Source organism: Callithrix jacchus, chromosome 1, assembly GCF_049354715.1.
Source record: "Callithrix jacchus isolate 240 chromosome 1, calJac240_pri, whole genome shotgun sequence".
NCBI classification, from domain to species: domain Eukaryota; kingdom Metazoa; phylum Chordata; class Mammalia; order Primates; family Cebidae; genus Callithrix; species Callithrix jacchus.
In genome coordinates, this window is record NC_133502.1 from 193,140,132 (window position 1) to 193,162,195 (window position 22,064).

General features: G+C 57.0%; 1 protein-coding gene across 16 annotated transcripts; it reads right to left on the minus strand.

Annotated features, from left to right (window-relative positions):
- Window positions 1-918: 918 nt before the first annotated feature.
- AIFM3 (AIF family member 3) lies at window positions 919-17,276 on the minus strand. Of its 16 annotated transcripts, none has more exons than XM_078335240.1 (21): window positions 17,241-17,276; window positions 14,527-14,697; window positions 8,408-8,621; window positions 8,090-8,199; window positions 7,823-7,932; window positions 7,700-7,744; window positions 7,387-7,483; window positions 7,192-7,304; window positions 6,242-6,328; window positions 5,724-5,815; window positions 5,489-5,619; window positions 5,257-5,372; window positions 5,086-5,157; window positions 4,930-4,993; window positions 4,252-4,328; window positions 4,024-4,141; window positions 2,877-2,975; window positions 2,545-2,620; window positions 2,128-2,232; window positions 1,509-1,529; window positions 919-1,290 (listed from the first exon to the last, which is right to left on the minus strand). In XM_078335240.1, exons 2-21 carry the CDS (start codon window positions 14,555-14,557, stop codon window positions 1,251-1,253), a joined length of 1,818 nt encoding a protein of 605 aa, XP_078191366.1. In that variant the 5' UTR covers window positions 14,558-14,697; window positions 17,241-17,276; the 3' UTR covers window positions 919-1,250. The 16 variants fall into 16 exon arrangements, with proteins under 16 accessions (XP_078191366.1, XP_035122766.1, XP_054101057.1 ...); XM_035266875.3 differs by having other exon boundaries at window positions 15,201-17,276; XM_054245082.2 differs by having other exon boundaries at window positions 8,090-8,215; window positions 15,201-17,276.
- Window positions 17,277-22,064: the final 4,788 nt, after the last annotated feature.

Consider the following 22,064-nt stretch of genomic DNA (forward strand, 5'->3'; position numbering starts at 1 on the left):
ATTTCCCGGCGAGCCCTGCGCTGTCGGCGCGGCACTTCCGACCAGCGCTGCACTTGCGGCCTTTCGCTCTTCCCGGCAACCCTAGAGCTGGCCAAGAGACCGCCGGCGAGTGCAGGGTTGGGTTGCTGCGTGGCAAGCGTGGGACTTTCTGGGGACTGGCGCTGGGCTGCCCCTTCTAGTGAATGTGGTGTCCCGTCCCCAACGCCTCGTAACTGCTCTTCCCCGGTGCCTCCCAGGCCCACACCAAACGAAGACCCGCGGTGGGCTCGCAGTTCCCGGCATGCCCTGTGTCTGGGCGTGACTCTGGCCTGGATTGTTCGCCGCTGTTAGGATCTCACATGCAGGGTTCCGGGCTCGCAGCGGCCTCTGCAGGCGGCTCAATGCTCCCTTTCCTGCTAGCGCCCCCAGCCCTGACCCCCCGCATTTCCCCTCATTCCTTGGCGTTCTTATTGACTAGGAGGCAACGCGGCGAGGAGCCTCTGGATTCTCATTCCTACTTAGCAGGGCCTCAGCTGCTTCACCTCCAACATGGGAATTGAGAATGCTCCAGCTATGAAAGGCATGGGGTCTGTCTCAGGACACAGCTCCCAGAGCCGTAAGTGGTTAAATGCCCCAAAGTGTCAAGAATGAGCCACCTCTGAAGGAGCATTTACTATCTCAAGACTTTTGGGCGTGTTGTCCCTTCTACCTGTAGTACCCTTCCTTCAAAATTCAGAGCCAAAAGCAAAAAAACCTTCCCTGATCGCAGAGGGGGAGAGAGATGTGGGAGGGCAGGGGGCACAGAATCAGTTGCTACCTTCTCTGGGTGTTCACAGGCCAAATTTCCTTGGTGTGGCACCTAGTAGTGTGTGATTGTGCCTGTTTCCCTGTGGTCTGGCCCTATACCTGTTGGCCCAATTACGCTGGGAGTCATACACATCTGCAAATGTGTGCGTTTTAATTTTACAGTAATGTCTAACATGTTGTCGGGTCCTTCAGGGGACCAGTCCCAAAAGAAGGAGAAGAGACAGGGCCTGTCCTGCCTCTGGGGCCCGCTGTCAGTGGCAGCAGAGGCCTTGAGGGTTGAACATCTTCTGGAGGCTGCAGAGGCCTCCCTGGAGGGGAGTCAGGTGGCTGGAGGCAAGCACTGGGAGGGCTCAGGTTCTGACCTGGGGGATCCTGGGACTGGAGATTGGCACCTGCCCCCAAGGCTTGGCCTCTGCCCCTGGTGCCCCCGCCCCTGTGCCTGCCCAAGTCTACTGCATGTAAGCTCAGGATCCTTTCCCTGTAAGCCAAGACATGTCACCAGTCCTGCAAGAATGAGGGGAAGAGAGGTCAGGACAGAAGAAAGCCTCTCCACTCTGGGCACCCAGAGCAGCTGGCCCTTGAGGACAGCAGGGGGTCTGTTCTGTGCCAGACCCTGGTGCCCAGCAGGGAGATGTACTTGGATAGATGGAGATAGACCATTGGGTGGAGGGTCTGGGCTGAGATGGGAAAGGCTCAGAATGGTCAACATGAAGGACACGTACTTGCTGTGCAGCACAAACAGCCTTCACGAAGGCAAGAGAGAGAAACAGAAGGCCACGGAGAGAGCATGTCATTTATCATGTCCCCTTCTGGTCCTCCATTGTTTCCAGCTTGAAGCCTGCCCCTGTCTCGTAGCCCCCCCAGTGGCCTCCAGGCTGTCCCCAGTCCCTCCCAGAGGGTGAATCTCATTGGCACCACACCAGGATGAGGGAACTGGCTGGTGCTGAGTGACCCCTAGAACCACCCCAACATCTCTATGAAGGGTATATCCAGGGCATCACTAGCTGTGTTTCCCATCTAGTTTCTATTGGGCTCAGCACAACCACGTCCAGTTAGATGTCCCAGGCCTGGTGATCACCCATGCATTGGGCCCTGACCCCTCCCCACACCACTGGCCCTGCCGGGGGATACACACCCCATCCCTTCCATCCACTGTAAGCACATAACCAGCCTACTCCCAAACCATAATCCTCCCTATAGTCCTGGAAGCCTCAGGTGATGCAAACCAACAGTGAGGGGAAAAGCCCTGGAAGGCTGTGGGGGTAGCTGGCAGTCATGGGCAGCTTAGCCAGTCCTCCAGGGAACTACTCCCCGGTCCAGGCCTCCCACACCCACACTCACTCCACTTCCCGCTTCCGGATGGCACGGCCTGAAGCCAGCACCTCAGCAACCTTGGACACGATAGGATCGTAGTTCATGCTGGCCACGGCAATCACCTCGTCGCCTCTGCAGGGAGAGGATGGCCAAGCCTGAGGACTGCCAGGCAGTAGCCCCTTTTTGAAAACCCTGATGCACTGCTGTCCATCTGGGGCCCAGGGAAGGACCTAGCCCAGGGCAACAGGAAATGCACCCAGCCCTCCCTGCTTTGCACGTTGCGGCTTGACCATGCACAAGCTTCAGGCTTTCCTAGGGAAGCTCCAGCAGTCTTCAGCGGGGCTCAGGGCTGGGCTGTTTTTCTGGGATTTTGCCTGGGATGAATTCCCCTTCCCGACTGAGCTCCCGCTGCTTCGCGCCCACACTGCATCCTGATGCTCTCACTTAGTGTAAAAAGCCACAAACTTCAGCTCCTCCAGATCCCCCTGGATGATGACGTCGTCGAAGCTTTCTCCATAGCCTGTGGGCCGGGCAGGTGGGTGGCACCCGCGTGAGCCGGGGAAGGGAAGGAGACTTCACAGGATCCCCTCCTAACCCCACCCAGGCCCTGCTCCATACATCCTTTTAGGTAGTTCCTAGCCTCACCCCTAGCGAATTCTTATTGGCCTCTCCTTAGTGCGGTCATAGCTCTGCCCCTAGGTTTCCAGCCCCGCCCCATATCCAAGCTCCGCCCCTAATACACTCGGTCCCGACCCCATCCGAGGCCACGGGGTTACCCGTGTAGCGCAGACTCTTGCCAAACATGGCGGTCCAGAGGTAGGGCACGGTGCTGATCTCCGCCTCCTGCGCCAGCATGTTCTGAGCTGCCACGCGCCCTGCGGGACCCAGGGCTGTGAAAACCCCGACTCTCGCCCTTACCACTCCCACAATACCTGCTCCTGATGCTGTGAGGACCCCTGAAACGTGTGGCTCCTCCTCCTGGTCTCCCCAGAGGTCAAGAGACATCATTGCTCAGCCCGCTGCCCACTTGCACCTGCAGCTGACTGGTGCAGGGGAACACCTGACTGAAAGCTAGGCACTTGATTGATTCCCTAGAGAATCTGAATAAAGTGCCCTGCCTCTGGAAGGTCTGTTTCTTGGGGTTGGGGGACTACTCCACCATTTCAGCTGTGCACTTGGCTGATAAGTAGCCTTGGTTACTTACAGCCTAGCAACAACTTTAGACTTTGTACTTGGACAGAAATTGGTACCAGGAGTGGGGTTTCAAGCTGCAAACCCTCAGGTGTACAGGCAGAGGGAAGGGGAGGTGGGCATAGAGAAGTCCCTTGTCCCAGGCTGCAAGTCTGGCAGTCCTCTCTCTGAGGACGTGGGGCAGCTAATGTCATGGCATCTGCAGCTTAGGGTCCCAGACCAGGTGTGCACCATGGGCAAGGCTTGGGGGACTTAGTGGACAGCAAACATGAGGAGGGGAAAGCTATTCTTCAGAAAGCACAGTGTCTCCACTGAGCCCAGGTTTCTGGGCTTAGATGCCACTTTGGGGACCTACATGAAGCAACTGAGTTCACGGAGACAGTTGAGTGGCCCAAGGGAAACAGAGGCATGAGGTATGAAGATGACCCATTCAACCCCTCCCTCCCTCCCCAGGTTGATTAGGAATTCGGCAGAATATATGTCCTTGAGGACAAAAAGGGAGAGACTAGCAGAAGGAAAACTGAAGTTGAGAAGCTGTGGCTGGCTCAATGGGGTGCCATTCTGTGTGCTGACTGGATCGCCAGGATGAGGTTGGCCAGAGAACCCACATCAGAGCTTTGTTGCCTAACACAGTGTCCAGGACCCAAGGTCAGCAACTGAGGCATGGGCATGGGGACACTGAGATCCTGAGACTCCCCCACACCCCTCCACGTACTTCGGGACTGGCCATACCCTGAGCATGAGCCATCTGCCAGTGTGGAATGTTCACTTTCCGGTTGTTCCTCCAGGCAAGGGGGAAGGTGACGGCATCACCAGCTGCGAACACGCCTGGGACATTGGTCTGCATCATCTGTAGAGAGAGGGCCCAGGGCTCCAAGGGTGCAACAGGGGCCCTGACCTGAACCTCCTGACACACCCAGCCAAGACCAGGCCCTCCCCACCCAGCGCCATCTGCCCCACCTTGTTGACAGGGATGAAGCCTCGGGAATCCAGACTGATGCCGCTCTGCTTCAGGAAGCCCGTGGCAGGCACCGCACCTGACCAGACAGAGGCCTGTGTCCGCTCCCCAGTCCTTCCCTTCTGCATAGTCACTCTCCACACCCCACACCCTGCATGTGGTGTGCCAGCCCCAGACTGATCATCCAGGGGCCGCCCACCTGTGGCCTTCATGCACCCCGGCCCACTACCTGGGCTTCCACAGACCCCAGTGCCTCCCACAAGACCTCAGGTATTGCATCCTCCCAGAAGTGTTCCACGATGCCCTTAAGTGGGGGGTGGGGCAGCATGCCATACCTCCTCAGCCCCTGCTGGTGTTACCTCCCAGCTCAGCCCCTCCCCAGATTGGCACCTCAGCTGGAGCAGGAGCCAATTCAAGGCTTGTCTGTCAACTCTCGAAGGGCATGGAGAGGAGTGTTACTGGGCTGCAGGCACTGGGAGCATCCTCTATGCAAGGCCTGGGCTGAGCCCAGAACACACCTTCCCCAACAGCTCCGTGAAGTGGGGGCGGTTGGGGTCCCCATTTGACAGATGTGGTGGAAACTGAGGTTCTGGGAGGGGAAGGGACTAATGCAAGGTCACATGTGAGCATGTGCAGACGACTGTGCTGGTTCATGCCTGCCTGCCCACACAGCCACTCACCAATGCCCACCACGCAAACATCAGCCCGCACGACCTTGCTGCTCTTCAACACAACCTCCTTCAGCTGTGGGGAGTTGGTGGGTGAACAGGTGGGCCCAGCTCCCAGGCTAGGAGACAGAGGACAGAAAGCGGCAGGGAGAAGGGAGAAGGGCCCACCTTTCCCTCCTGGGCCCGCAACTCCGACACCTCCGTCTGCATGTAGAATTTCACCCGGTTGTTCTCAAACATCTGTCAGGCAAATGGGCAGGTGGGCGGTGAATGAGAGCCCAGCTAGAGGCCAGGCTGGGCCCCAGGGCTCTGAGGCGCTGGGTACTGGGGTGGACTCACCTTCATGAGGGCACGACCTACGCGCTCCCCCAGGAACCTCCTGAAGGGCGTCTCCTCCAGCTCCACCACAGATACAGAGTGGGCCTTCTCCGTCAGGTAAGCGGCCACCTCCATCCCTGGTGGTGGGCAGGGGGTGGCAGGCTGGTACCCTGCACCTCCCTGGGCCAGAACTTCCCTGGAACTGTCCATGATGACCTGACCACCACCATCCACACCGCCCACTACCTCTCACCCAGAAAGCCAGCTCCTACGACGACCACATTGCGGCCTCGGGCCAGCCTCACCACGCGATTGGCATCCTCTGGCGTCCGGATGGTAAACACATTCTCCACCTCTTTGCCTTTGCAGCTCAGAGTCTTGGGGCTGAGACATGGCAGCATCAGCGAAGGCCTCCTGGCAGCCCCAGCCCCATCCAGGCCAGTGGCCTGCCCAGTATCCAGTGAAGGGGAAGAGGGAGACCCTCCTACCTGCTCCCTGGTGCCAGCAGTAGCTTGCTATACTCCAGCTTGAAGCCATCCTTGAACACCACCTTCTTGTTTCTCACGTCCACTGTGACCACCTGCAACCCCCGCCAGGCAGAGCATAAGCTTGGGCATGGGCCTGGACCTTGCTGCCCGCTCCCGGGTCCTGTCGTACACCCAGAGCCCAGCCACAGCTTCTGAGAAGCCCCCACTGGAGCAGATCCTGCCACCTGGGCTTTGTTCTTTAAGCTCCAGCCACCACCTTCTCTTCAAACCCTCCTTGCCCTCCCAAGTCCCACCAGGCTCTCCTATCCAGCCTTGATCGTTCATTTCCACACACCCTGGGGCTCTGTGTGTGCCCACGACCCACTGAGAAGCAGCACATTGCTGTTTCCCAAGGCTGGGGCACCTCCCAGGTGCCTGGGCAGTAAGGCCAGGAAGAGCACCGAGCCTCCACCCAAGGGGCCCACACAACCTCAGGGTTCCTGCCTTCCCTCCCTGGGGCCTGTTTCCTAACCCCATACCTGAGCCTCGGTGAGCACCTCGATGCCATAGGCTCGGAAAAACTCCTTGGGCCTCAGGGCCAGCTGCTCAGGCTGTGTGTCCAGGGACTGCAGGAGACAGACAACTTGAGAGGAGCCAGTTTACAGCAGAAGACCCTGGTGCCCAGGGAAGGTGGGGCCAGCCCCAGCCACAGGGGCTGCAGGACAGAACTCAGCAAACCCAGATCTGGCCAGGCACAATGACTCATGCCTGTAATCCCAACACTTTGGGAGTCCCTGGCAGGAGGATCGCTTGAGCCCAGGAGTTCAAGGCCAGCCTGGGCAATGTGACAAAACCTCCTCTCTGCAAAGCATACGAAATATTAGCCAGGCATGGTGGTGCACACCTGTAGTCTCAGCTACCCGGGTGGCTGAGGTGGGAGGATCGTTTGAGCCTGGGAGGTGGAGGGTGACGCTGCAGTGAGCTGTGAGACAGGCACTGTACTGCAGCCTGGGTGACAGAGCAAGATCCTGTCTCAAAAAAAGAAAAGCCAGGACCGGTGGCTCACACCTATAATTCTAGCACTTTGGGAGGCTGAGGCAGGTGGATTGCCTGAACTCAGGAGTTCAAGACCAGTCTGGGCAACATGGCAAAACCCCATCTCTACTAAAAATACAAAACATTAGCCAGGTGTGGTGGTGCACACCTGTAATCCCAGCTACTCTAGAGGCTGAAGCATGAAAATCGTTTGAACCCAGAAGGTGGAAGTTGCAGTGAGCTGAGATAGAGCCACTGCACTCTAGCCCGTGACAGAGCAAGACCCTGTCTCAAAAAACAACAATGAAAAAAAAACTTAGATTTTTGGGGGGCACCATGCACAGGCCTAGCATAAGCAGAGAGGGAAGCTGGCCAGGCCCCCATGGGGTGACGAGCAAGGCTCAAAGTGGGCTTGACTGAGAGGGATAGGGTCCCTACATACCCCACCCCCTACCTTGCTGAGCTTGGGACGGTCATAGGGAAGATGCCGGTCTAGCGTGCACAGGACGATCCGGTCGGAGAATCCCTCCTGCCGCAGTGTCTCTGCACACACCAGGCCAGCTGCACCTGAGGGGAGGGGCCCATGGGTCAGGGACCATGTCTCTCCAGCCCCATCTCCCACCCTGCTCCTCATAACTCCACTACCAACCTGCACCCACAATGAGCACGTTGGTGCTACCACTGTACCCAGCACTTGGAGAGATACACTTGGCCATCACCTTGGTCCTTCGCTGCAGCTGCAGGGCCTGTGGGTGGCAGGAGGGTGGAGAGTCATTGCCATCCTCCACAGGCTGTCATCCTGGCAGCAAGTCCTGGAGTCCAGCCCAGCCTCATCCCCTCACTTTGCTCCACTGATACGTGCCAAGCTCCTCCCACCACAGGGCCTTTGCATGTGGTATTCTCTGGGCCAAGATGCCCTCCCCGCTCCCTCCTTCTACCTGAGGCCCGAGCCACCCCCTCACCTGCTTGCTGGCCCGGACGTACACCTTCTCCTTCTCAATCTTCACCTGCAAGGGCTGCATTGCTCAGGACCAGCCCTGAACTCTACACCCCAGATTCCCACCCCACCGCACTCCTGGCCCCACCTGGAACTTGTGCAGACTGTCCAGGCCGGGGAAGTCCTCCAGGTCCCCAGTGCTGATGTTGAAGCAGGCGCCATGCCAAGGGCAGCGCACCCGACCACGGGACAGAACTCCTGGGAAGAGGAGGTGCTAGGCTGGGGCCACCAGCAGGGGTTGCTTCCCAAGGACTCTAGTGCCCCGGCAACTCCCCGCAGCCCAGGAGGCTTCTCTGATAGAGGAAAATCCTGGGGCCTGGAAGGTCCCCTTCATGCCTCCCACCTGACAGCTCACCTTTCACCAGGGGTGCTCCGTAGTGTGGACACTTGTGGCCCAGGGCGTGGAACTCCCCATTGTCCTTCACCAGCAACACCTTCCCCCAGCCCAGCTCCACTTCCCGCATCCTGGGAAACCGCAGCACTGAGGACAGGTCAGACCCCAGGCACAACCTCCCAGTGTTGAGCCTTCTGGGGAGCAGCCCCAGACTGGTAGAGGCCGCAGAGGCAGTGACCAGGAGCCTTCAGGCCAGCCCCTGCCCCCGGGCTATGGCCTATACCTCACCCTCCCACTTTCGGATCCCCGATCCCATGCCCAGGCAGGCCCGGAACCCACTGGCCATTCTCGAGGTCCTTGACGTGGCAGACAGCAGCCTCCACGCAGTCCTGAGGGCTGGGGTAGGGGTGAGGGGTGGGCAGGCGCTCCTCCGTGTGGAAGTGTCGGGCCGTGCCGTTGCCCTGGTAGGCCCGGGGGCTGCCCTTCCCACTGGCCGACAGCTCCTCCTTGCCTCGCTCCTTCTCAGGCAGCACCACCTCAATCTTGAGCTCCACTGTGGGCAGGGCAGCGCCTTGAGTCCCCCAGTTCAGCCTACTTCCTCCCCCATCCCACAAGCCGGATGCAGAGTCCAGTTCCTCAGGGTACCGTGAGGCTCAGCTCTGCCTGGCAACCTCCCCAGAATGCGCTCTGCACCACCAGCAAAGAGCATTAAACCTGGCATAAAGCAGAGGAGGGGCATGGACGGGTGGGGGTGCACCCGGTTCTGCATGAATTCTTTTCTGCATGTCTCTTTTTTATTTATTTATTTATCATTATTATTTTGAGACGGAGTTTCGCTCTTGTTACCCAGGCTGGAGTGCAATGGCGCGATCTCGATTCACCGCAACCTCCACCTCCTGGGTTCAGGCAATTCTCCTGCCTCAGCCTCCCAAGTAGCTGAGATTACAGGCACGCGCCACCATGCCCAGCTAATTTTTTGTATTTTAGTAGAGACGGGGTTTCACCATGTTGACCAGGATGGTCTTGATCTCTTGACCTCGTGATCCACCCGCCTTGGCCTCCCAAAGTGCTGGGATTACAGGCTTGAGCCACTGCGCCTGGCCTGTTTATTTATGTTTTATTTTTTACTTTTTTCTTTTGCTGTTGCCCAACTCCTGTTGATTTGCATATTTTTATTTTTTTTTTTTTGAGACAGGGTCTTGGTCTGTCACCCAGCTGTAGTGCAGTCAAGCAATCTCAGCTCACTGCAGCCTCTGCCTCCTGAGTTCAAGCGCTTCTCCCACCTCAGCCTCCCCAGTAGCTGGGACTACAGGTGAATGCCACCACACCAGGCTAATTTTTGTATTTTTTGGTAGAGATGGGGTTTCAACATTTTGGCCGGGCAGCTCTCAAACTCCTGACCTCAAGTGATCTGCCCACCTTAGTTTCCCAAAGTGCTGGGATTACAGGCATGAGCCACCACACCTGGCTTCCTTTTTCAGTTACAGTATTAGTGAAGGGGGGCACAGAGCTAAATTCCTCCAACCCTGCGACTCTCCTGGCTGCAGAAATCTCTGCAGCAGAAAGAACCCTGAGGCCCGAAAGTCCTGTGTCTTCCAGTGGACAATGACGATGTCCCTGACAGCTCAGAGACATATTTAGGGTATGACTCATGTGCATACAGGGATTCAAAAGTAGCAGCAGCTCATTTCCCAGCTAGTAAATCTGGATGACAGGAAGTCAAGGGTTCATTGTCTATTCTTACAACTTTCTCATAAATTTAAATATTTTTTCAAAAATTAAAAAAACTGTACACAGCATAATAATTTCAACTTCTTCTTTTTTTTTTTTTTTTGGACAGAGTTTCACTCTTGTTGCCCAGGCTGAAGTCCAATGGCACCATCTCAGCTCAGTGCAACCTGTGCCTCCCGGGTTCAAGCTATTCTCCTGCCTCAGCCTCCCAGGTAGCTGGGATTACAGGCGTGTGCCACCATGCCCAGCTTATTTTGCATTGTTAGTAGAAATGGGGTTTCTCCATGTTGGTCAGCCTGGTCTTGAACTTCCAACCTCAGGTAATCTATCCACCTCAGCCTCCCAAAGTGCTGGGATTACAAGCGTGAGCCACCACACCCTGCCCAATTTCAACTTAAAATAGCTCTTCTCACCAATTTGAGAATCCTTCATCACTGACCAGGTGCTGGGTTTTCAGTGTCCTCGTGTGCCCTGGGGGTGAACCCACATGGGAATGCATGTGGATGGCACAGAGGGGGCACAAACCCCCTACAGTCTCCATACAGAGGCCCCCACCCCAGCATATCCTCGGGGCCAGCTGTAGCAGGGAGTGAGCCAGAGATTGCCATTTTCTTTGTACTTTTCTACATTCTCCAAATTCCCTATGATGTGCCTGGGATATTTTTCTAATTAGAAGAGAACAATAAACAGAATTTTTAGCAGCAATAATCTGGCCCCCCCAGGCTGCTGCTGTAGGGAGGATGCTGAGTGGTGGACGCTAAGCCCCTGGCACAGCATGGGCCCAACGCCGGAGCAGGAGGTACCTCTCTCACCTCCCAAGGCATCAGCGCCTCCGAGCTTCACCTCTCATCCCCACCACCTCATTCAGACCTGACACTCCAGAAACCAAGAACCCAGAGAGGCTGCTGAGCTGCACCTCCAGCCCTTTACCTGAGCTGTCCCCTGGGCTGGGACGCCATCCTTCCCATCTACCCAGACAAAGCTTAGGAGTTGCCTCTCCTGGCTGCCCGGCCCCTGCATATCCCTCATCTCATGTTCTGCTAATCCCCACCCTGGCCAGGCCCCCTCCCCAACCCCAAGTCCCAGCCCCCACCTCAGGCCCAGGCATAGCAGGGGACAGGGGCAAAGGTCAGTTCCTTAACTCCAGCCCAGCAAGGAGGGGGCAGAGCACATAACCACACTGAGCCAGTCACATCGGGTCGGGGGTTATGGGTGGGGTTTTTCATTCCATTTGCTATACTTTATGTAATGGTGTTAGAATGTTTTTGGAAGAATTAAAAAGAGAAATACTGTGGACTTAGCTGACACCAGCCCTGGAAGCTGTGGGAGCTCGTGAATAGCCTGGCAGGGGGGCCAGATAATGCCAAGCCAGGCCACTCTCATCCTCCACCTCCTCCCAGAAGGCTCTAAGCCTGCTCACTGATACAGTCTAATGGAAGCCATTAAGTCAGGGGCCCTTTGGAAAGGTGGATGGGAGGGGCATCTCTGCTCACCCACAAAATGGGATCAGCCCCAGCTCCATGACTTCCGGCTGCCTATAGACCTGCCTGAGCCCCTTTGGACCTCAAGATGCCTTTATTATAAAATGGAGAGAAGGCCAGGTGCGGTGGTTCATGCCTGTAACCCCAACACTTTGGGAGGCCAAGGCAGAAGGATCACTTGAGCCCAGGAGTTCAAGACCAGTCTGGGCAACATGGCAAAACCCCATCTCTACTAAAAATACAAAAATTAGCTGGTCATGGTGGCATGGGCTTGTAATCCCAACTACTTAGGAGGCTGAGGCAGGAGAATCGCTTGAATCCGGGAGGCAGAGGTTGCAGTGAGCTGAGATCGTGCCACTGCACTCCAGCCTGAGTGAAAGAGTGACTCTGCCTCAAAAAAAAAAAAAAAAAAAAAAAAAAAAAAAAAAAAAAAACATTGCCAGTCATGGTAGTGCAGGCCTGTAGTCCCTGTTACCCAGGAGGCTGCGGTGGGAGCATCACTTGAGCCCAAGAGTTCCAGGCTGCTGTGAGCTATGATTGGGCAACTTAACTCTAGCCTGGGCAACAGAATGAGACCTCATCTCAAAAAACAAAAATAAACAGAGAGAAGAGCAAATGCCTACCTCGTTGGTGATAGTGAATGCTGAAGGAAATCATGTATGTAACCCAGAGTAGAAGCTCAATAGATGGAGTTGGGCGGCGGTGTTTTACCAGCTAGCTCTGAGCCTAGCAGCCATGATGAGGGTAGAAAGCCTTTAGGGGGCAGCTGTGGCCTAATAAAAGCCTGCTTAGGCCGGGCGCGGTGGCTCAAGCCTATAATCCCAGCACTTTGGGAGGCCGAGGTAGGTGGATCACGAGGTCAAGAGATGGAGACCATCCTGGTCAATGAGGTGAAACCCCGTCTCTACTAAAAATACAAAAATTCGCTGGGCATGGTGGTGTGTGCCTGTAATCCCAGCTACTCAGGAAGCTGAGGCAGGATAATTGCTTGAACTCAGGAGGCGGAGGTTGCAGTGAGCCGAGATCGCTCCATTGCATTCCAGTCTGGGTAACAACAGCGAAACTCCATCTCAAAAAAAAAAAAAAAAGGCCACTTAACAGATGCTAAGAGAGCTGTACTTCCTCCTAGCTCTGAGCTAGGTGAAGGACTGGCCTGATACCTTCCTATCCTTGTGTTTTTTTGTTTTTGTTTTTGTTTTTGGAGATGCAGTCTCGCTCTCTTGCCTAGGCTGGAGTGCAGTGGTGCAATCTCAGCTCACTGCAACCTCTGCCTCCTGGGTTCAAGCGATTCTCCCACCTCAGTCTCCTGAGTAGCTGGGATTACAGGCATCAGCCACCATGCCCAGCTAATTTTTTGTATTTTAGTAGAGACAAGGTTTCACTGTGTTGCCCACGCTGGTCTCGAACTCCTGACCTCACGATCCACCTGCCTTGGCCTCCCAAAGTTCTGGGATTACAGGCGTGAGCCACTGTGCCCAGACGATATCTTCTCATCAAGAACTCAGACAGAACATGTAGGAGCACAGAGGGAGCCCAGGAAGCAGGTACTGATCCACACAGAGCCACAGAACTGAGTGGAGCAAGATAGAAAGTGAAGGATTTGCACAGAGGTCTTCTGCTTGCTCTGGTCTCTCTGGCTCCTTATGACCTCAGCTGAACCCTCACTCCCCAAACACTGTTACTCCCGCATCTGGAAATTTCCTGAGTCTCACACCTGACCTGCCCAGCATGGGCACCTGAGCCCTGAGCCTCTGGTTCCAGCCCCGAAGGGAGTCCTGGCGGCACAGAGCCCAGCTCAGGGAACAAGGAATAAATATTCCACAAGTGCTTCTCGTGTGCAGGCCCCATGCTAGGCACAACAGCTCCACTTTACAATGAGGACGCAGAGGCTCAGAGAGGTGAGATTACCTGCCCAAGGCCACACAGCCGGGAAACAACAAGGCTGGATTTGCCTAAGGTCTTAGCATTACCTTTGGTGAGAGTGGCCACCCCCTACACTGGCAGCCCTGGGGCCATGGGTCCCAGGCAGGCCAGCCCTTTGGGGTCCTTTAAAAGAACCTGCAGGTGGCATCTTCTGCCAGAGCCTCCTGCCAGCCCAGCAGTGCCACAGATGCCTGGTATGAGGCCAGCTGGCATCATCATCCCACCCACTTCTAAGGGGAGACAATGGACGTCATCTGTCCAAGGCACATTTTGAGGCAGGGAGGGATCCATCCCAGGCCTGGGTGTCCACAGCACAGGAGCCAGGGGAGGAAAAGTGGCTTCCTAGAGCAGGGGCAGGTGGGTCCCTCTGCCTGGTGGGTCATCACAGCTCTCCTCCCTCCCCCAAGTTCTTCCTTAGACCCAGGAAAAGGAGAAAAGGCTCACAAGTTCCAAGGTAACGGAGCCAATGGGTATCAGGTAAGGGGAGCTGGGGTGAGCTGGCCAGGGCGGCCTGGTGGGGTGAGTGGAGCACTGGCTGGGCTCTTGAGGTCTCGCTAAACCTCAGTTTCTCCATCTGTGACAAAGCTGCACACTCCTGCCTCCCTGGGTGTTGTGAGGAGAGAAGAGGGAAAGTCGGGGGCCAGAGGGAGAGCTCCACAGACACAAGTCTTCAGTGGGGAACAGACCCAGGCCTCCCCGACGCCCCAGGACACTCCCACTTCTGGCTGGAGCTGCACAGGCTAGGTTGGGTGGCAATTTCCTGTACAAATGGGGAAGTGTGCGCAGAAAGGCCAAGAAAGCAGCCTGAGAACGCACGGTGGGGTCAGAGGAGAGGGAGCGGGCCGGTATCTGTCCACTACACTCTCACAGTAACTCTGAGAGGGCAGGGTGGCCAGCCCTTCTCTTTTGCAGAGAGAAAAACTGAGGCTCAGAGAGGTAAACTGCATGCCCCAGGTCACAGAGTGTCTGAGGGTGTCCGCAGATCCCCCCTTCCCTGGCCCTGAGGGCATATCCCCTTCCCCAACCCTGCAACAGGAGGAACCCTGCCTTTCCTTTTCCAAGAAGGGTCCTGCTGTTATTTCCACCACCACCACTCAAAGCCCAAGGAAAAAGGGGCACCCACTGGAGCGGGGGCCAGCCGGGGGAACTGCTCCAGGCCCCCTACCCCCTCCTGGCCACAGCGTATTAACATTCCGAGCAGGCTCCTGCCTAGCCTGACCTACTTCAGAGGCCTGCCGAGCACAGGGGGGCGGGGGGGGGGGGAGGAGGGAGGAGAAGGCAGGGAGGGAGGAGGAAGGACAGAGGTAAGAAGACAGGAGGTACCTGGTTTGGGCTTGGAGAAGCAGCCGCCCATGGCGAGTGGCCTGAGGATGGCTGGCAGGCAGGAGCACAGATGGGGAGTTGTCGGAGGCCTAGGGCGCCCCCCATGGGGCTGGACCCCCTGCAGGCCTTAGAGACGCTGGAGCCGCCATCCTGCTGGAGCTGCTCTAGGACCTGCAGGGGAAACTGGGGCCGTCAGGACTGGGGTGTGCGTGCGGGCAGAGGTAGATGGAGAGAGACTGTGGGAGCTTCGGAAACAGTCTTACATTTGAGCTGGGAACCGTGGCGTGTAGGGGAGTCTGGTCCCAGAGCAGGGGGCCCTGAAGGGCACCTCCCCTTTGGAGCCATCCAAGCTCAGCTCCCTCACTCCCCCAGTGGAGTTCCTCTGCCCCAACCTCGGCCACCCTCAGTCAAGCCCCAAAGCTGCCTTGCCCAGGAAATCCTCCCTGATTCCTGCTACCTCCTCATGCCCTCCCTTCCCCTTTCCAAATCCCACAGCCTGGGAGTTCTGGGATCCTCCGTTCTCCCGGGAGAGTGAACGTGCCTAGGCTCCAGTAGTGGGTCACCTTGGGCAAGCTGAAGCCCTCCTCGTCCTTGGTCTTCTCCCTCCTACAATGGGGGTGACATCAGACTCCCCCTGGTCCGGCCCCACCTTGGCTAGCACTCTGGACACCCACCTCCTCACAGGGCAGCCACTGCTCCGTGTTCCAGGCACAGCAGTGGACTGAGGCTGCCAAGCCTTGGAAGGCAGGGCAGGGAGGGCAGGGGTCCAGGAGGTGGCCCAGCCTCCATCCTCCTCCCAGCTCAAGCTGTGGCCAGGAGGGGCTGGGGGGCGGTGTGGGGCTGGGCTAGTCCACTGGTCCCCAGGGAAACCCAGCTTGGTGGTGAACAGAAGTGGGCGGCCAGCCCAGGCCTGATGGGGTTAGAGGAAAGGGAAGCCAGGCACACAGCCCTGCCATGCCGGTGCCCAGCAGCCAAACCTCCCCCTACCCCTGACTCCAGCCCAGGTCTGTTGTGCTGAGGTCATGCCCAACAGCAGATGGGGAAAAGCAAGGGGCCAAGGTCTCATCAAGGTCAAGCAGCACGTAGGGGTATCCATGTGGCCTCCTACCCTCCCCACTTTAGTCAGTTTTAAGATGGGCAGGGGCCCAGAAAGCCCCCCATATCACCCTAAGGCCCGGTAAGGTGCCCTGGGGGAGGAAGCACCTGCACAGCAGGGAGATCACTATAGTCCAGGTGCCTTCCAGGCCACAGGGTGGGCCTTCCAGAAGATGCAGCCTACAGGTGGACTTTGGAAGGCCCAGGGCACAGGCATAACTCCCTTGTTTACAAATGACCTCCCCACAGTCCATCCCACTGCCATCCTCCTGTTTCCCCTGGAAGTTCTTCCTGAAGTCTCACTTGAGGTGGGACTGAGGCCCCCTGGTCTGGCCCAGATCCCAGGAAAGGCCATGGGTGGGTGCCTGAGAGCGAGGGGTGGAAACAAAAGGACAGGTTGGAGAGGGACCATTGTTCCTGTCGGCCCTAAAGGTGCCCATTACAGGGGAGGAGGCGGTGGCTCCATAATCACTGGGGTGTGCCCTGGCTCTTTCCCCCACTTGTCAGGAAGGTCTATAAAACTCAGTTGCCACCAGCCCCACCTGCCCCCTCTCTGGGCACTAGGTGGCCCCTCCCCAGGTCCTGGATTCACCCCTGGTTCAGCCCTGCCCACTCCCTTCCTGCCTGACCTCAGTCCTCAGCTGCTAAGCCACAGATCCCAGTAAAGGTCAGACCTGGTCGTGCCACTGGGGACCTGCCCAGGCTGTGAATCCCCCAGGGCCTAGACCAGGAAGGAGACTAGGTGGGGCCCCTGTGCTTTCAGCCTACTGTGTGCTAGATCAGCTTGAAGCCTGGTCACCGCACTCAAAGGCAAAGGTCCTTGCCGGGGCAGGGCAGGAGGGCCCTCGGGTTTGTGCCAAGTGTCAGAGTGCATGCTGTTCCTTGCCCACGAGCTGCCCACTGCAGAAAAGTTCCAGCAGAGTGCAGTGCTAATCACCCAGTAGGAGTCTGTGTCTGTCCTAGGGACCCTGGGACCTCTGAATCGGGACTGGATTACCCCCACCTCACAGAGTGGCCTCTGCTCTCCTCCACCCTACCAGGGCTCCTGGTGCCCTGGGGCCAAGGCTGGGAAGGGTCCTCTTCCGACTCCTCCACCTCTTGCCCACCCACCCCCACTGCTTCATCCCAAGGGCTTCTGCCCAGATCGGGCTCCCAGTAGTTTCCAGGCGTCCTAGGGATGGCATCTGATCCCAGTCCCGCCTTAGAGTGTGGGGGCTCCGCGCTCTCCCCTCCCCCCAGAGCTCAGGCGCAAGCCTCTGTCCACTCTCCCCGCCTTTGCACGTGCAGTTTCCTCTCTCTGGGAAGCCGGTCCCAGCAGCCAGCTCTGTCCCAGTGCCCCCGCCAGACCTTGCAGCTGGGGAAGGAGGATTGGCACACAGTGGGGCCCCGCGGCAAGCCGGGAAGGGGCCGTTGTGGGACGAGAGAAGGACACGGGGCGCTCTGGCCCCCAGCCAGTGTCTCTGGCCCCAGTTGCCGACCCCAGCCTCTAACGCGCCGGCCCCGGGTCCGAGACCCGCGAGCGCAAGCGCTGGCCCGCGGCGCCCGCCGGGGCGAAGGAGCAGGGGCGGTGGGCGGGGACCGGGGTCCCGGGGGCCAGGGTCCCCGGGGCGGGCGCTCACCTGGGCTCGGCGTGGGCCTGGGCTCGGGAAACGCTCGGGACCGCGGGCGCGGGGGGGTGGCGGGGAGGCGCGGGCGGGGCGGGGCTGGCGCTGCGGCTGCACTGCGGCCGGGGAGCCCGCGGAGCCCAGCACCGCCCCGCGGGGCCGGAGCAGGTGTCGGGCGTCTGGGGAACAGGGGGCAGGCCAGGGCCCTTGACGTCCGGACGGGAGTCACCGGGCGTGGGGAGGCAGCCGGGGGCCGCTCTAGCCTGGGGAGCCCGGGGCCCGGGTCTGGGTCTCCGGGGATCCTCGCGACCTCCTAGTGATGCCCAGCTGGAGCGAGCGCAGGGTACGGTTCTTTTTTCCTTTCCTTTCTTTCCTGAGTCTCGGAACCATCTGTGAGCGGAGTGAGGAACTTGAATCAGTCGGAGTAACCTCCGCAAGAAGGAAAACCCCAATCAAACCTTGCTGCCCATAGCTCCCTTCACTGGTTGGGGGGTTCAGGTTCCCCAGTCTCCTAGGTTCCTCCTGGCGCTCTCTCCACACATACCGGGGTCTGTTTTCAATTATATTTTATTACATTTTCTTTTTCTCACCTGTCATTTACCAGGAGAACTCCTGGGATCTCCAGAAATCACAGTGCACCCTGGTGTTGTGCCTCCTCCTTCAGGAAGCCCTCCCTGACCAGTCTCCCTGTATTAGAGCTGATTATTCTGGCTGCTAACACTGGGGTGTTTCATTGTCCTTAATGTGTTGATCTCTGCGTTGCAGACCTTGTCCCTCCAGCAGGCTGGAGCACAGAGGCTATGTAGGTCCCTCCCCTGTCTGGGACTTGCTCTCCCCTCCGGTAAGGAGGACAATAATGACAGCAGTAATAGTTCCCTATGCCAGGCCCAGCCGGCCTTCTCAGGCCATCCTCTGGGACTATTTGTGCCCCACTGCACACAGGGGGCAAATTCAAGCCCCCCCTCCCACCACCCTCCTCCAATTTTACAGATAGGAAAGGCAGCCCAGGGAGTCCTAGTCTTGCTTAGGGTCAGGAGCAGGCCCTGCATGGGCCACACTGGGGGCAGGTGGTGTGGTACCCAGGCCCGGAGGGCACAAGTGGCTCAATTCAGGTTAAGTCCTCTTAGCTCATGTGTCGTTTCCACAGCAGGACCGTTGCCACCACCACAGGAGGGTCCCATCGCAGGGCAGATGGCAGTGTTTGGGCCTGGTGCCCTCTGTCTCCAACCAGCCTGCCTGGAGATTTCATACACGTGGTGATCTTACTGCCCCAGCCCCCACCCCACCCTCAGAATCTCCTCCAGCCAGGAAGACCGTGTGTTCCATAATAACTATGGCTGTGATTTTACATGCATTTACTTCCTTATTCATCACAATAGCCGAGGAGGAAGGTTCTCTTTGTACCATCTCCATTTCACAAATAGAGAAACTGAGGTTCAGTGAGGTTAGGGACTCTCCAGGCCCACACAACTGCTAAGTGGCAGAGCAGCCCTGGGCAGGCTGTTCTACCGGGTGGAGGGGTGGAAGCAGGAGGGGAGAGGGGCCTTCCAGGCTCATGCAAAGCCACAGGACCTTCAGTGCACAATTCAATTCAAGTCTGTGACTGCGCCAATCAATGAGTGGACCCCTCTGCTCCAGCCTCCCCAGGACACAGTGGGTAACTGAAGTGCTCGCCCAGACTGCTGCCAGGACAGCACCACAGGCACAGAGCCAGGCACAGGGGTGCTTGCAAATGGGGTCAGGGCTACTAAGTTTGGGGTGTCAGAGATAAAGCTGGGGAAACAGGTCAGTGTGGGGGCCGTGAGGAGGCCAGCAACCTGGGGAGATACCCTGACACAAGGTAAGTGCAGGCCTGACCTGGGGCAAGTCCCTCCTTAGTCCCAGGCTCTGTGCTTGAGGTTCCTGCTGCCCCATGTTGGGGCAGAAATCAGAAGATCTTCATGGAACAAAAGCTAAAACCAAGGGCAGCCTAGAAGTGCTGCCTCTCAAAGGGCCCTCAGGCTTAGGGGATACTCATGTGGACCAGGGGCCCCAGGAAGACCCAGGAGGTCTCTGAGCCCTGGGCAACCTGAGGTCCTGATCTTGCCCCAAGGATGGTCCTGGAAAGACAATAATATTCCAGCAACCTTAACAATACCAAATAGAGCACATGGCTGTGGTGAGATGACCTAGAGCAGTTGGGAGGTCCTCCAAGCCCATCGGACACTCCAAAGGCAGGAGAAGATAGCCAAGGTTAGAGAAGCAGTGAGTGTGGGGAGGATAATTCCACAGCCTGGGAGAGAGGTGGATCCCTAGGCACCCCCAGCCCTGGAACACCCCATCACCCAGCAAGCTTGTGCCTCTTCTCCTTACGTCCACCCTCTACTGTCAGGTTCTCCCTGTTCCCCACTCCCCTCACCCTAGGGTCTCCAAGCAGGGGGTGCAGGTATTCAGGTAAGAAAGTGGCCAGGCATGGCGGCTCACGTCTTAATTCTTAACACTCTGGGGGCTGAAGCAGGAGGATCTCTGCCTGGGCAACATGGCAAAACTGTCTCTACAAAAAACAAACAAAACAACACATTGGCTTGGTGTGGTGGTGCAAGCCTGCAGTCCCAGCCACTTGGGAGGCTGAGGTGGGATGATGCCTTGGCCCCGGCAATCAAGGCTGCAGTGAGCCATGATTCTGCCACTACATACCTGTAATCTCAGCATTTTGGGAGACCAAGGTGGGCAGATTACTTGAGGTCAGGGGTTTGAGACCAGCCTGGCCAACATGGTGAAACCCCATCTCGACTAAAAATACAAAAATTAGCTGGGTGTGGTGGCGCGCACCTGTAATCACAGCTGCTCAGGAGGCTGAGGCAGGAGACTCGCTTGAACCTGGGAGGCAGAGATTGCAGTGAGCAGAGATTGCGCCCCTTCACTCCAGTCTGGATGGCAGAGCGAGACTCTTTCTCCAAAAATAAAAATAAAATAAGAACTGAGCCAGCTTCAGTATCTAACATTGTGATTGACACTGTCGCCCCCTGGAGGCCCATCTGAGAATCAGCAGGATTCTCCTTGAGTCTCCAGGTTCGGAAGACAGAGACCAAGACTAGGGGCCTTTTCCCTGAAGGCTGAGGTGGATTTTCAGATGCAGAGACCTCGACTCAATTAACTGATCCCCAGGAAATGCTGAAGGACTGATACAGCATAGCCAACCTGAGCCAAGGGCAGCTGTGTGGAGGGGCAAGCTGATGCAGTGGTGCCCGCAGCTGCACAGTGATTCTTTCACATGGAAGCATAGGTTGGGGAATTCCCCAGGTTGAAGAACCAGGGCCCAAACCCATCCCCACTCCTGTCCCTGCCTCTCTGCCTTGCCCTGGCCACTGCAGCCCAGCCTCTCCTCAGCCTAAGTCTGTCTATGCAGGCCTGATTACTGTATGCCCAGCACCCACTGGATTCTCTAGGGTTCTCTAGATTCTTAAGTCTATGTCTAAATCCAGCTCCAGCCCATTGACCTATTCAGTTCAGACTAGACCCACCTCAAGTGGCTGGCTCTGCAGCCCACACTGTACTGTCCCCAGCCGCTGGGATAGCCAGTCCTAATCCCTGTTCTCATGGAGGGAGGTGGCAGGAGCTGAGGGCAGATGCCCGTAGGAGTTCATAGGAGAGGAAAAGGGCATTCACCCAGAGGAAACAGTGGGCAAGCAGGTAAGAGGTAAATTCTGGAGAACTCAGAATATGTTAGTCCAGTACAGTGTGGCACAAAGTTCTGGGCAGGGGCCTGGCATGGAGATTGGCTGGTTTGGAGGAACCAGGGGAGCTGGGTAAGGAGTCTTCATCACATGTGTCTTGTTTTGTTTTGCTTTTGAGATGGGGTTTCTCTCTGTCACCCAGGCTAGAGTTCAGAAGTTTACAGCTTACTGCAGCCTTGAACTCCTAGGCTCAAAAGATTCTCCTGCCTCCTCCTCCCACACAGATGAGACATCAGGCATACACCACTGTGCCAGTTCCATGCGTCTTCAGAAAAGAAACCTAGGAATGGCTTTGGACTGGAAGGAGGCAAGAGGTCGGGGGAAGATGTCAGAGGACTCCTAGGTGAGGGCTGGGCAAGAGCAAGCCCACAGGGCTGCAGGGTGGCTCTGTCCCTGCGGCCCCTAATTAGATCCCTGAGGAATTCCTATCATCAATTTGGCAACAAGCCAGGAGCATGGCTCGCACCTGTACTTTGGGAGGCCAAGGAAGGAGGATCACTGGAGCCTGGGAGTTTGAGACCAGCCAGGGCAACACGGCAAAACCCCATCTCTAAACACACACACACACACAATTGGCAATAATCTTCACACTCCCAGTGACTAATGGGCTAGTATAAGCTGACTCAGGCTGGCCGTGGTGGCTCATGCCTGTAATCCCAGCACTTTGGGAGGCCAACCCGGCTCATCACCTAAGGTCAGGAGTTCGAGACTAGGCTGGCCAATGTGGTGAAACCCAGCCTGTAATCCCAGCTACTTGGGAGGCTGAGGCAGGAGAATTGCTTGAACCTAGAAGGTGGACGCTGCAGTGAGCTGAGATCACACCACTGCACTGCAGTCTGGGTGACAGAGCAAGACTCTGTCTCAAAAAAAGAAAAAAAAAAAGCTGTCTCAGCCAGAGTGGAATATTGTTCTGTCATGAAAAGGTTTTTTATTACAAATGTCCTATTGTTTTTAATTATAAACAGTGTTTTGTAATTGTGTTAAAATACATTGTTTTTTTTTAATATAGGGTCCTGCCCTGTGGCCCAGGCTGGAGTATGGTGGCATGATGACAACTGATCATGGCAGCCTCCACCTCTTGGGTTCAGGTGATCCTCCCACCTTGGCCTCCTGAATAGCTGGG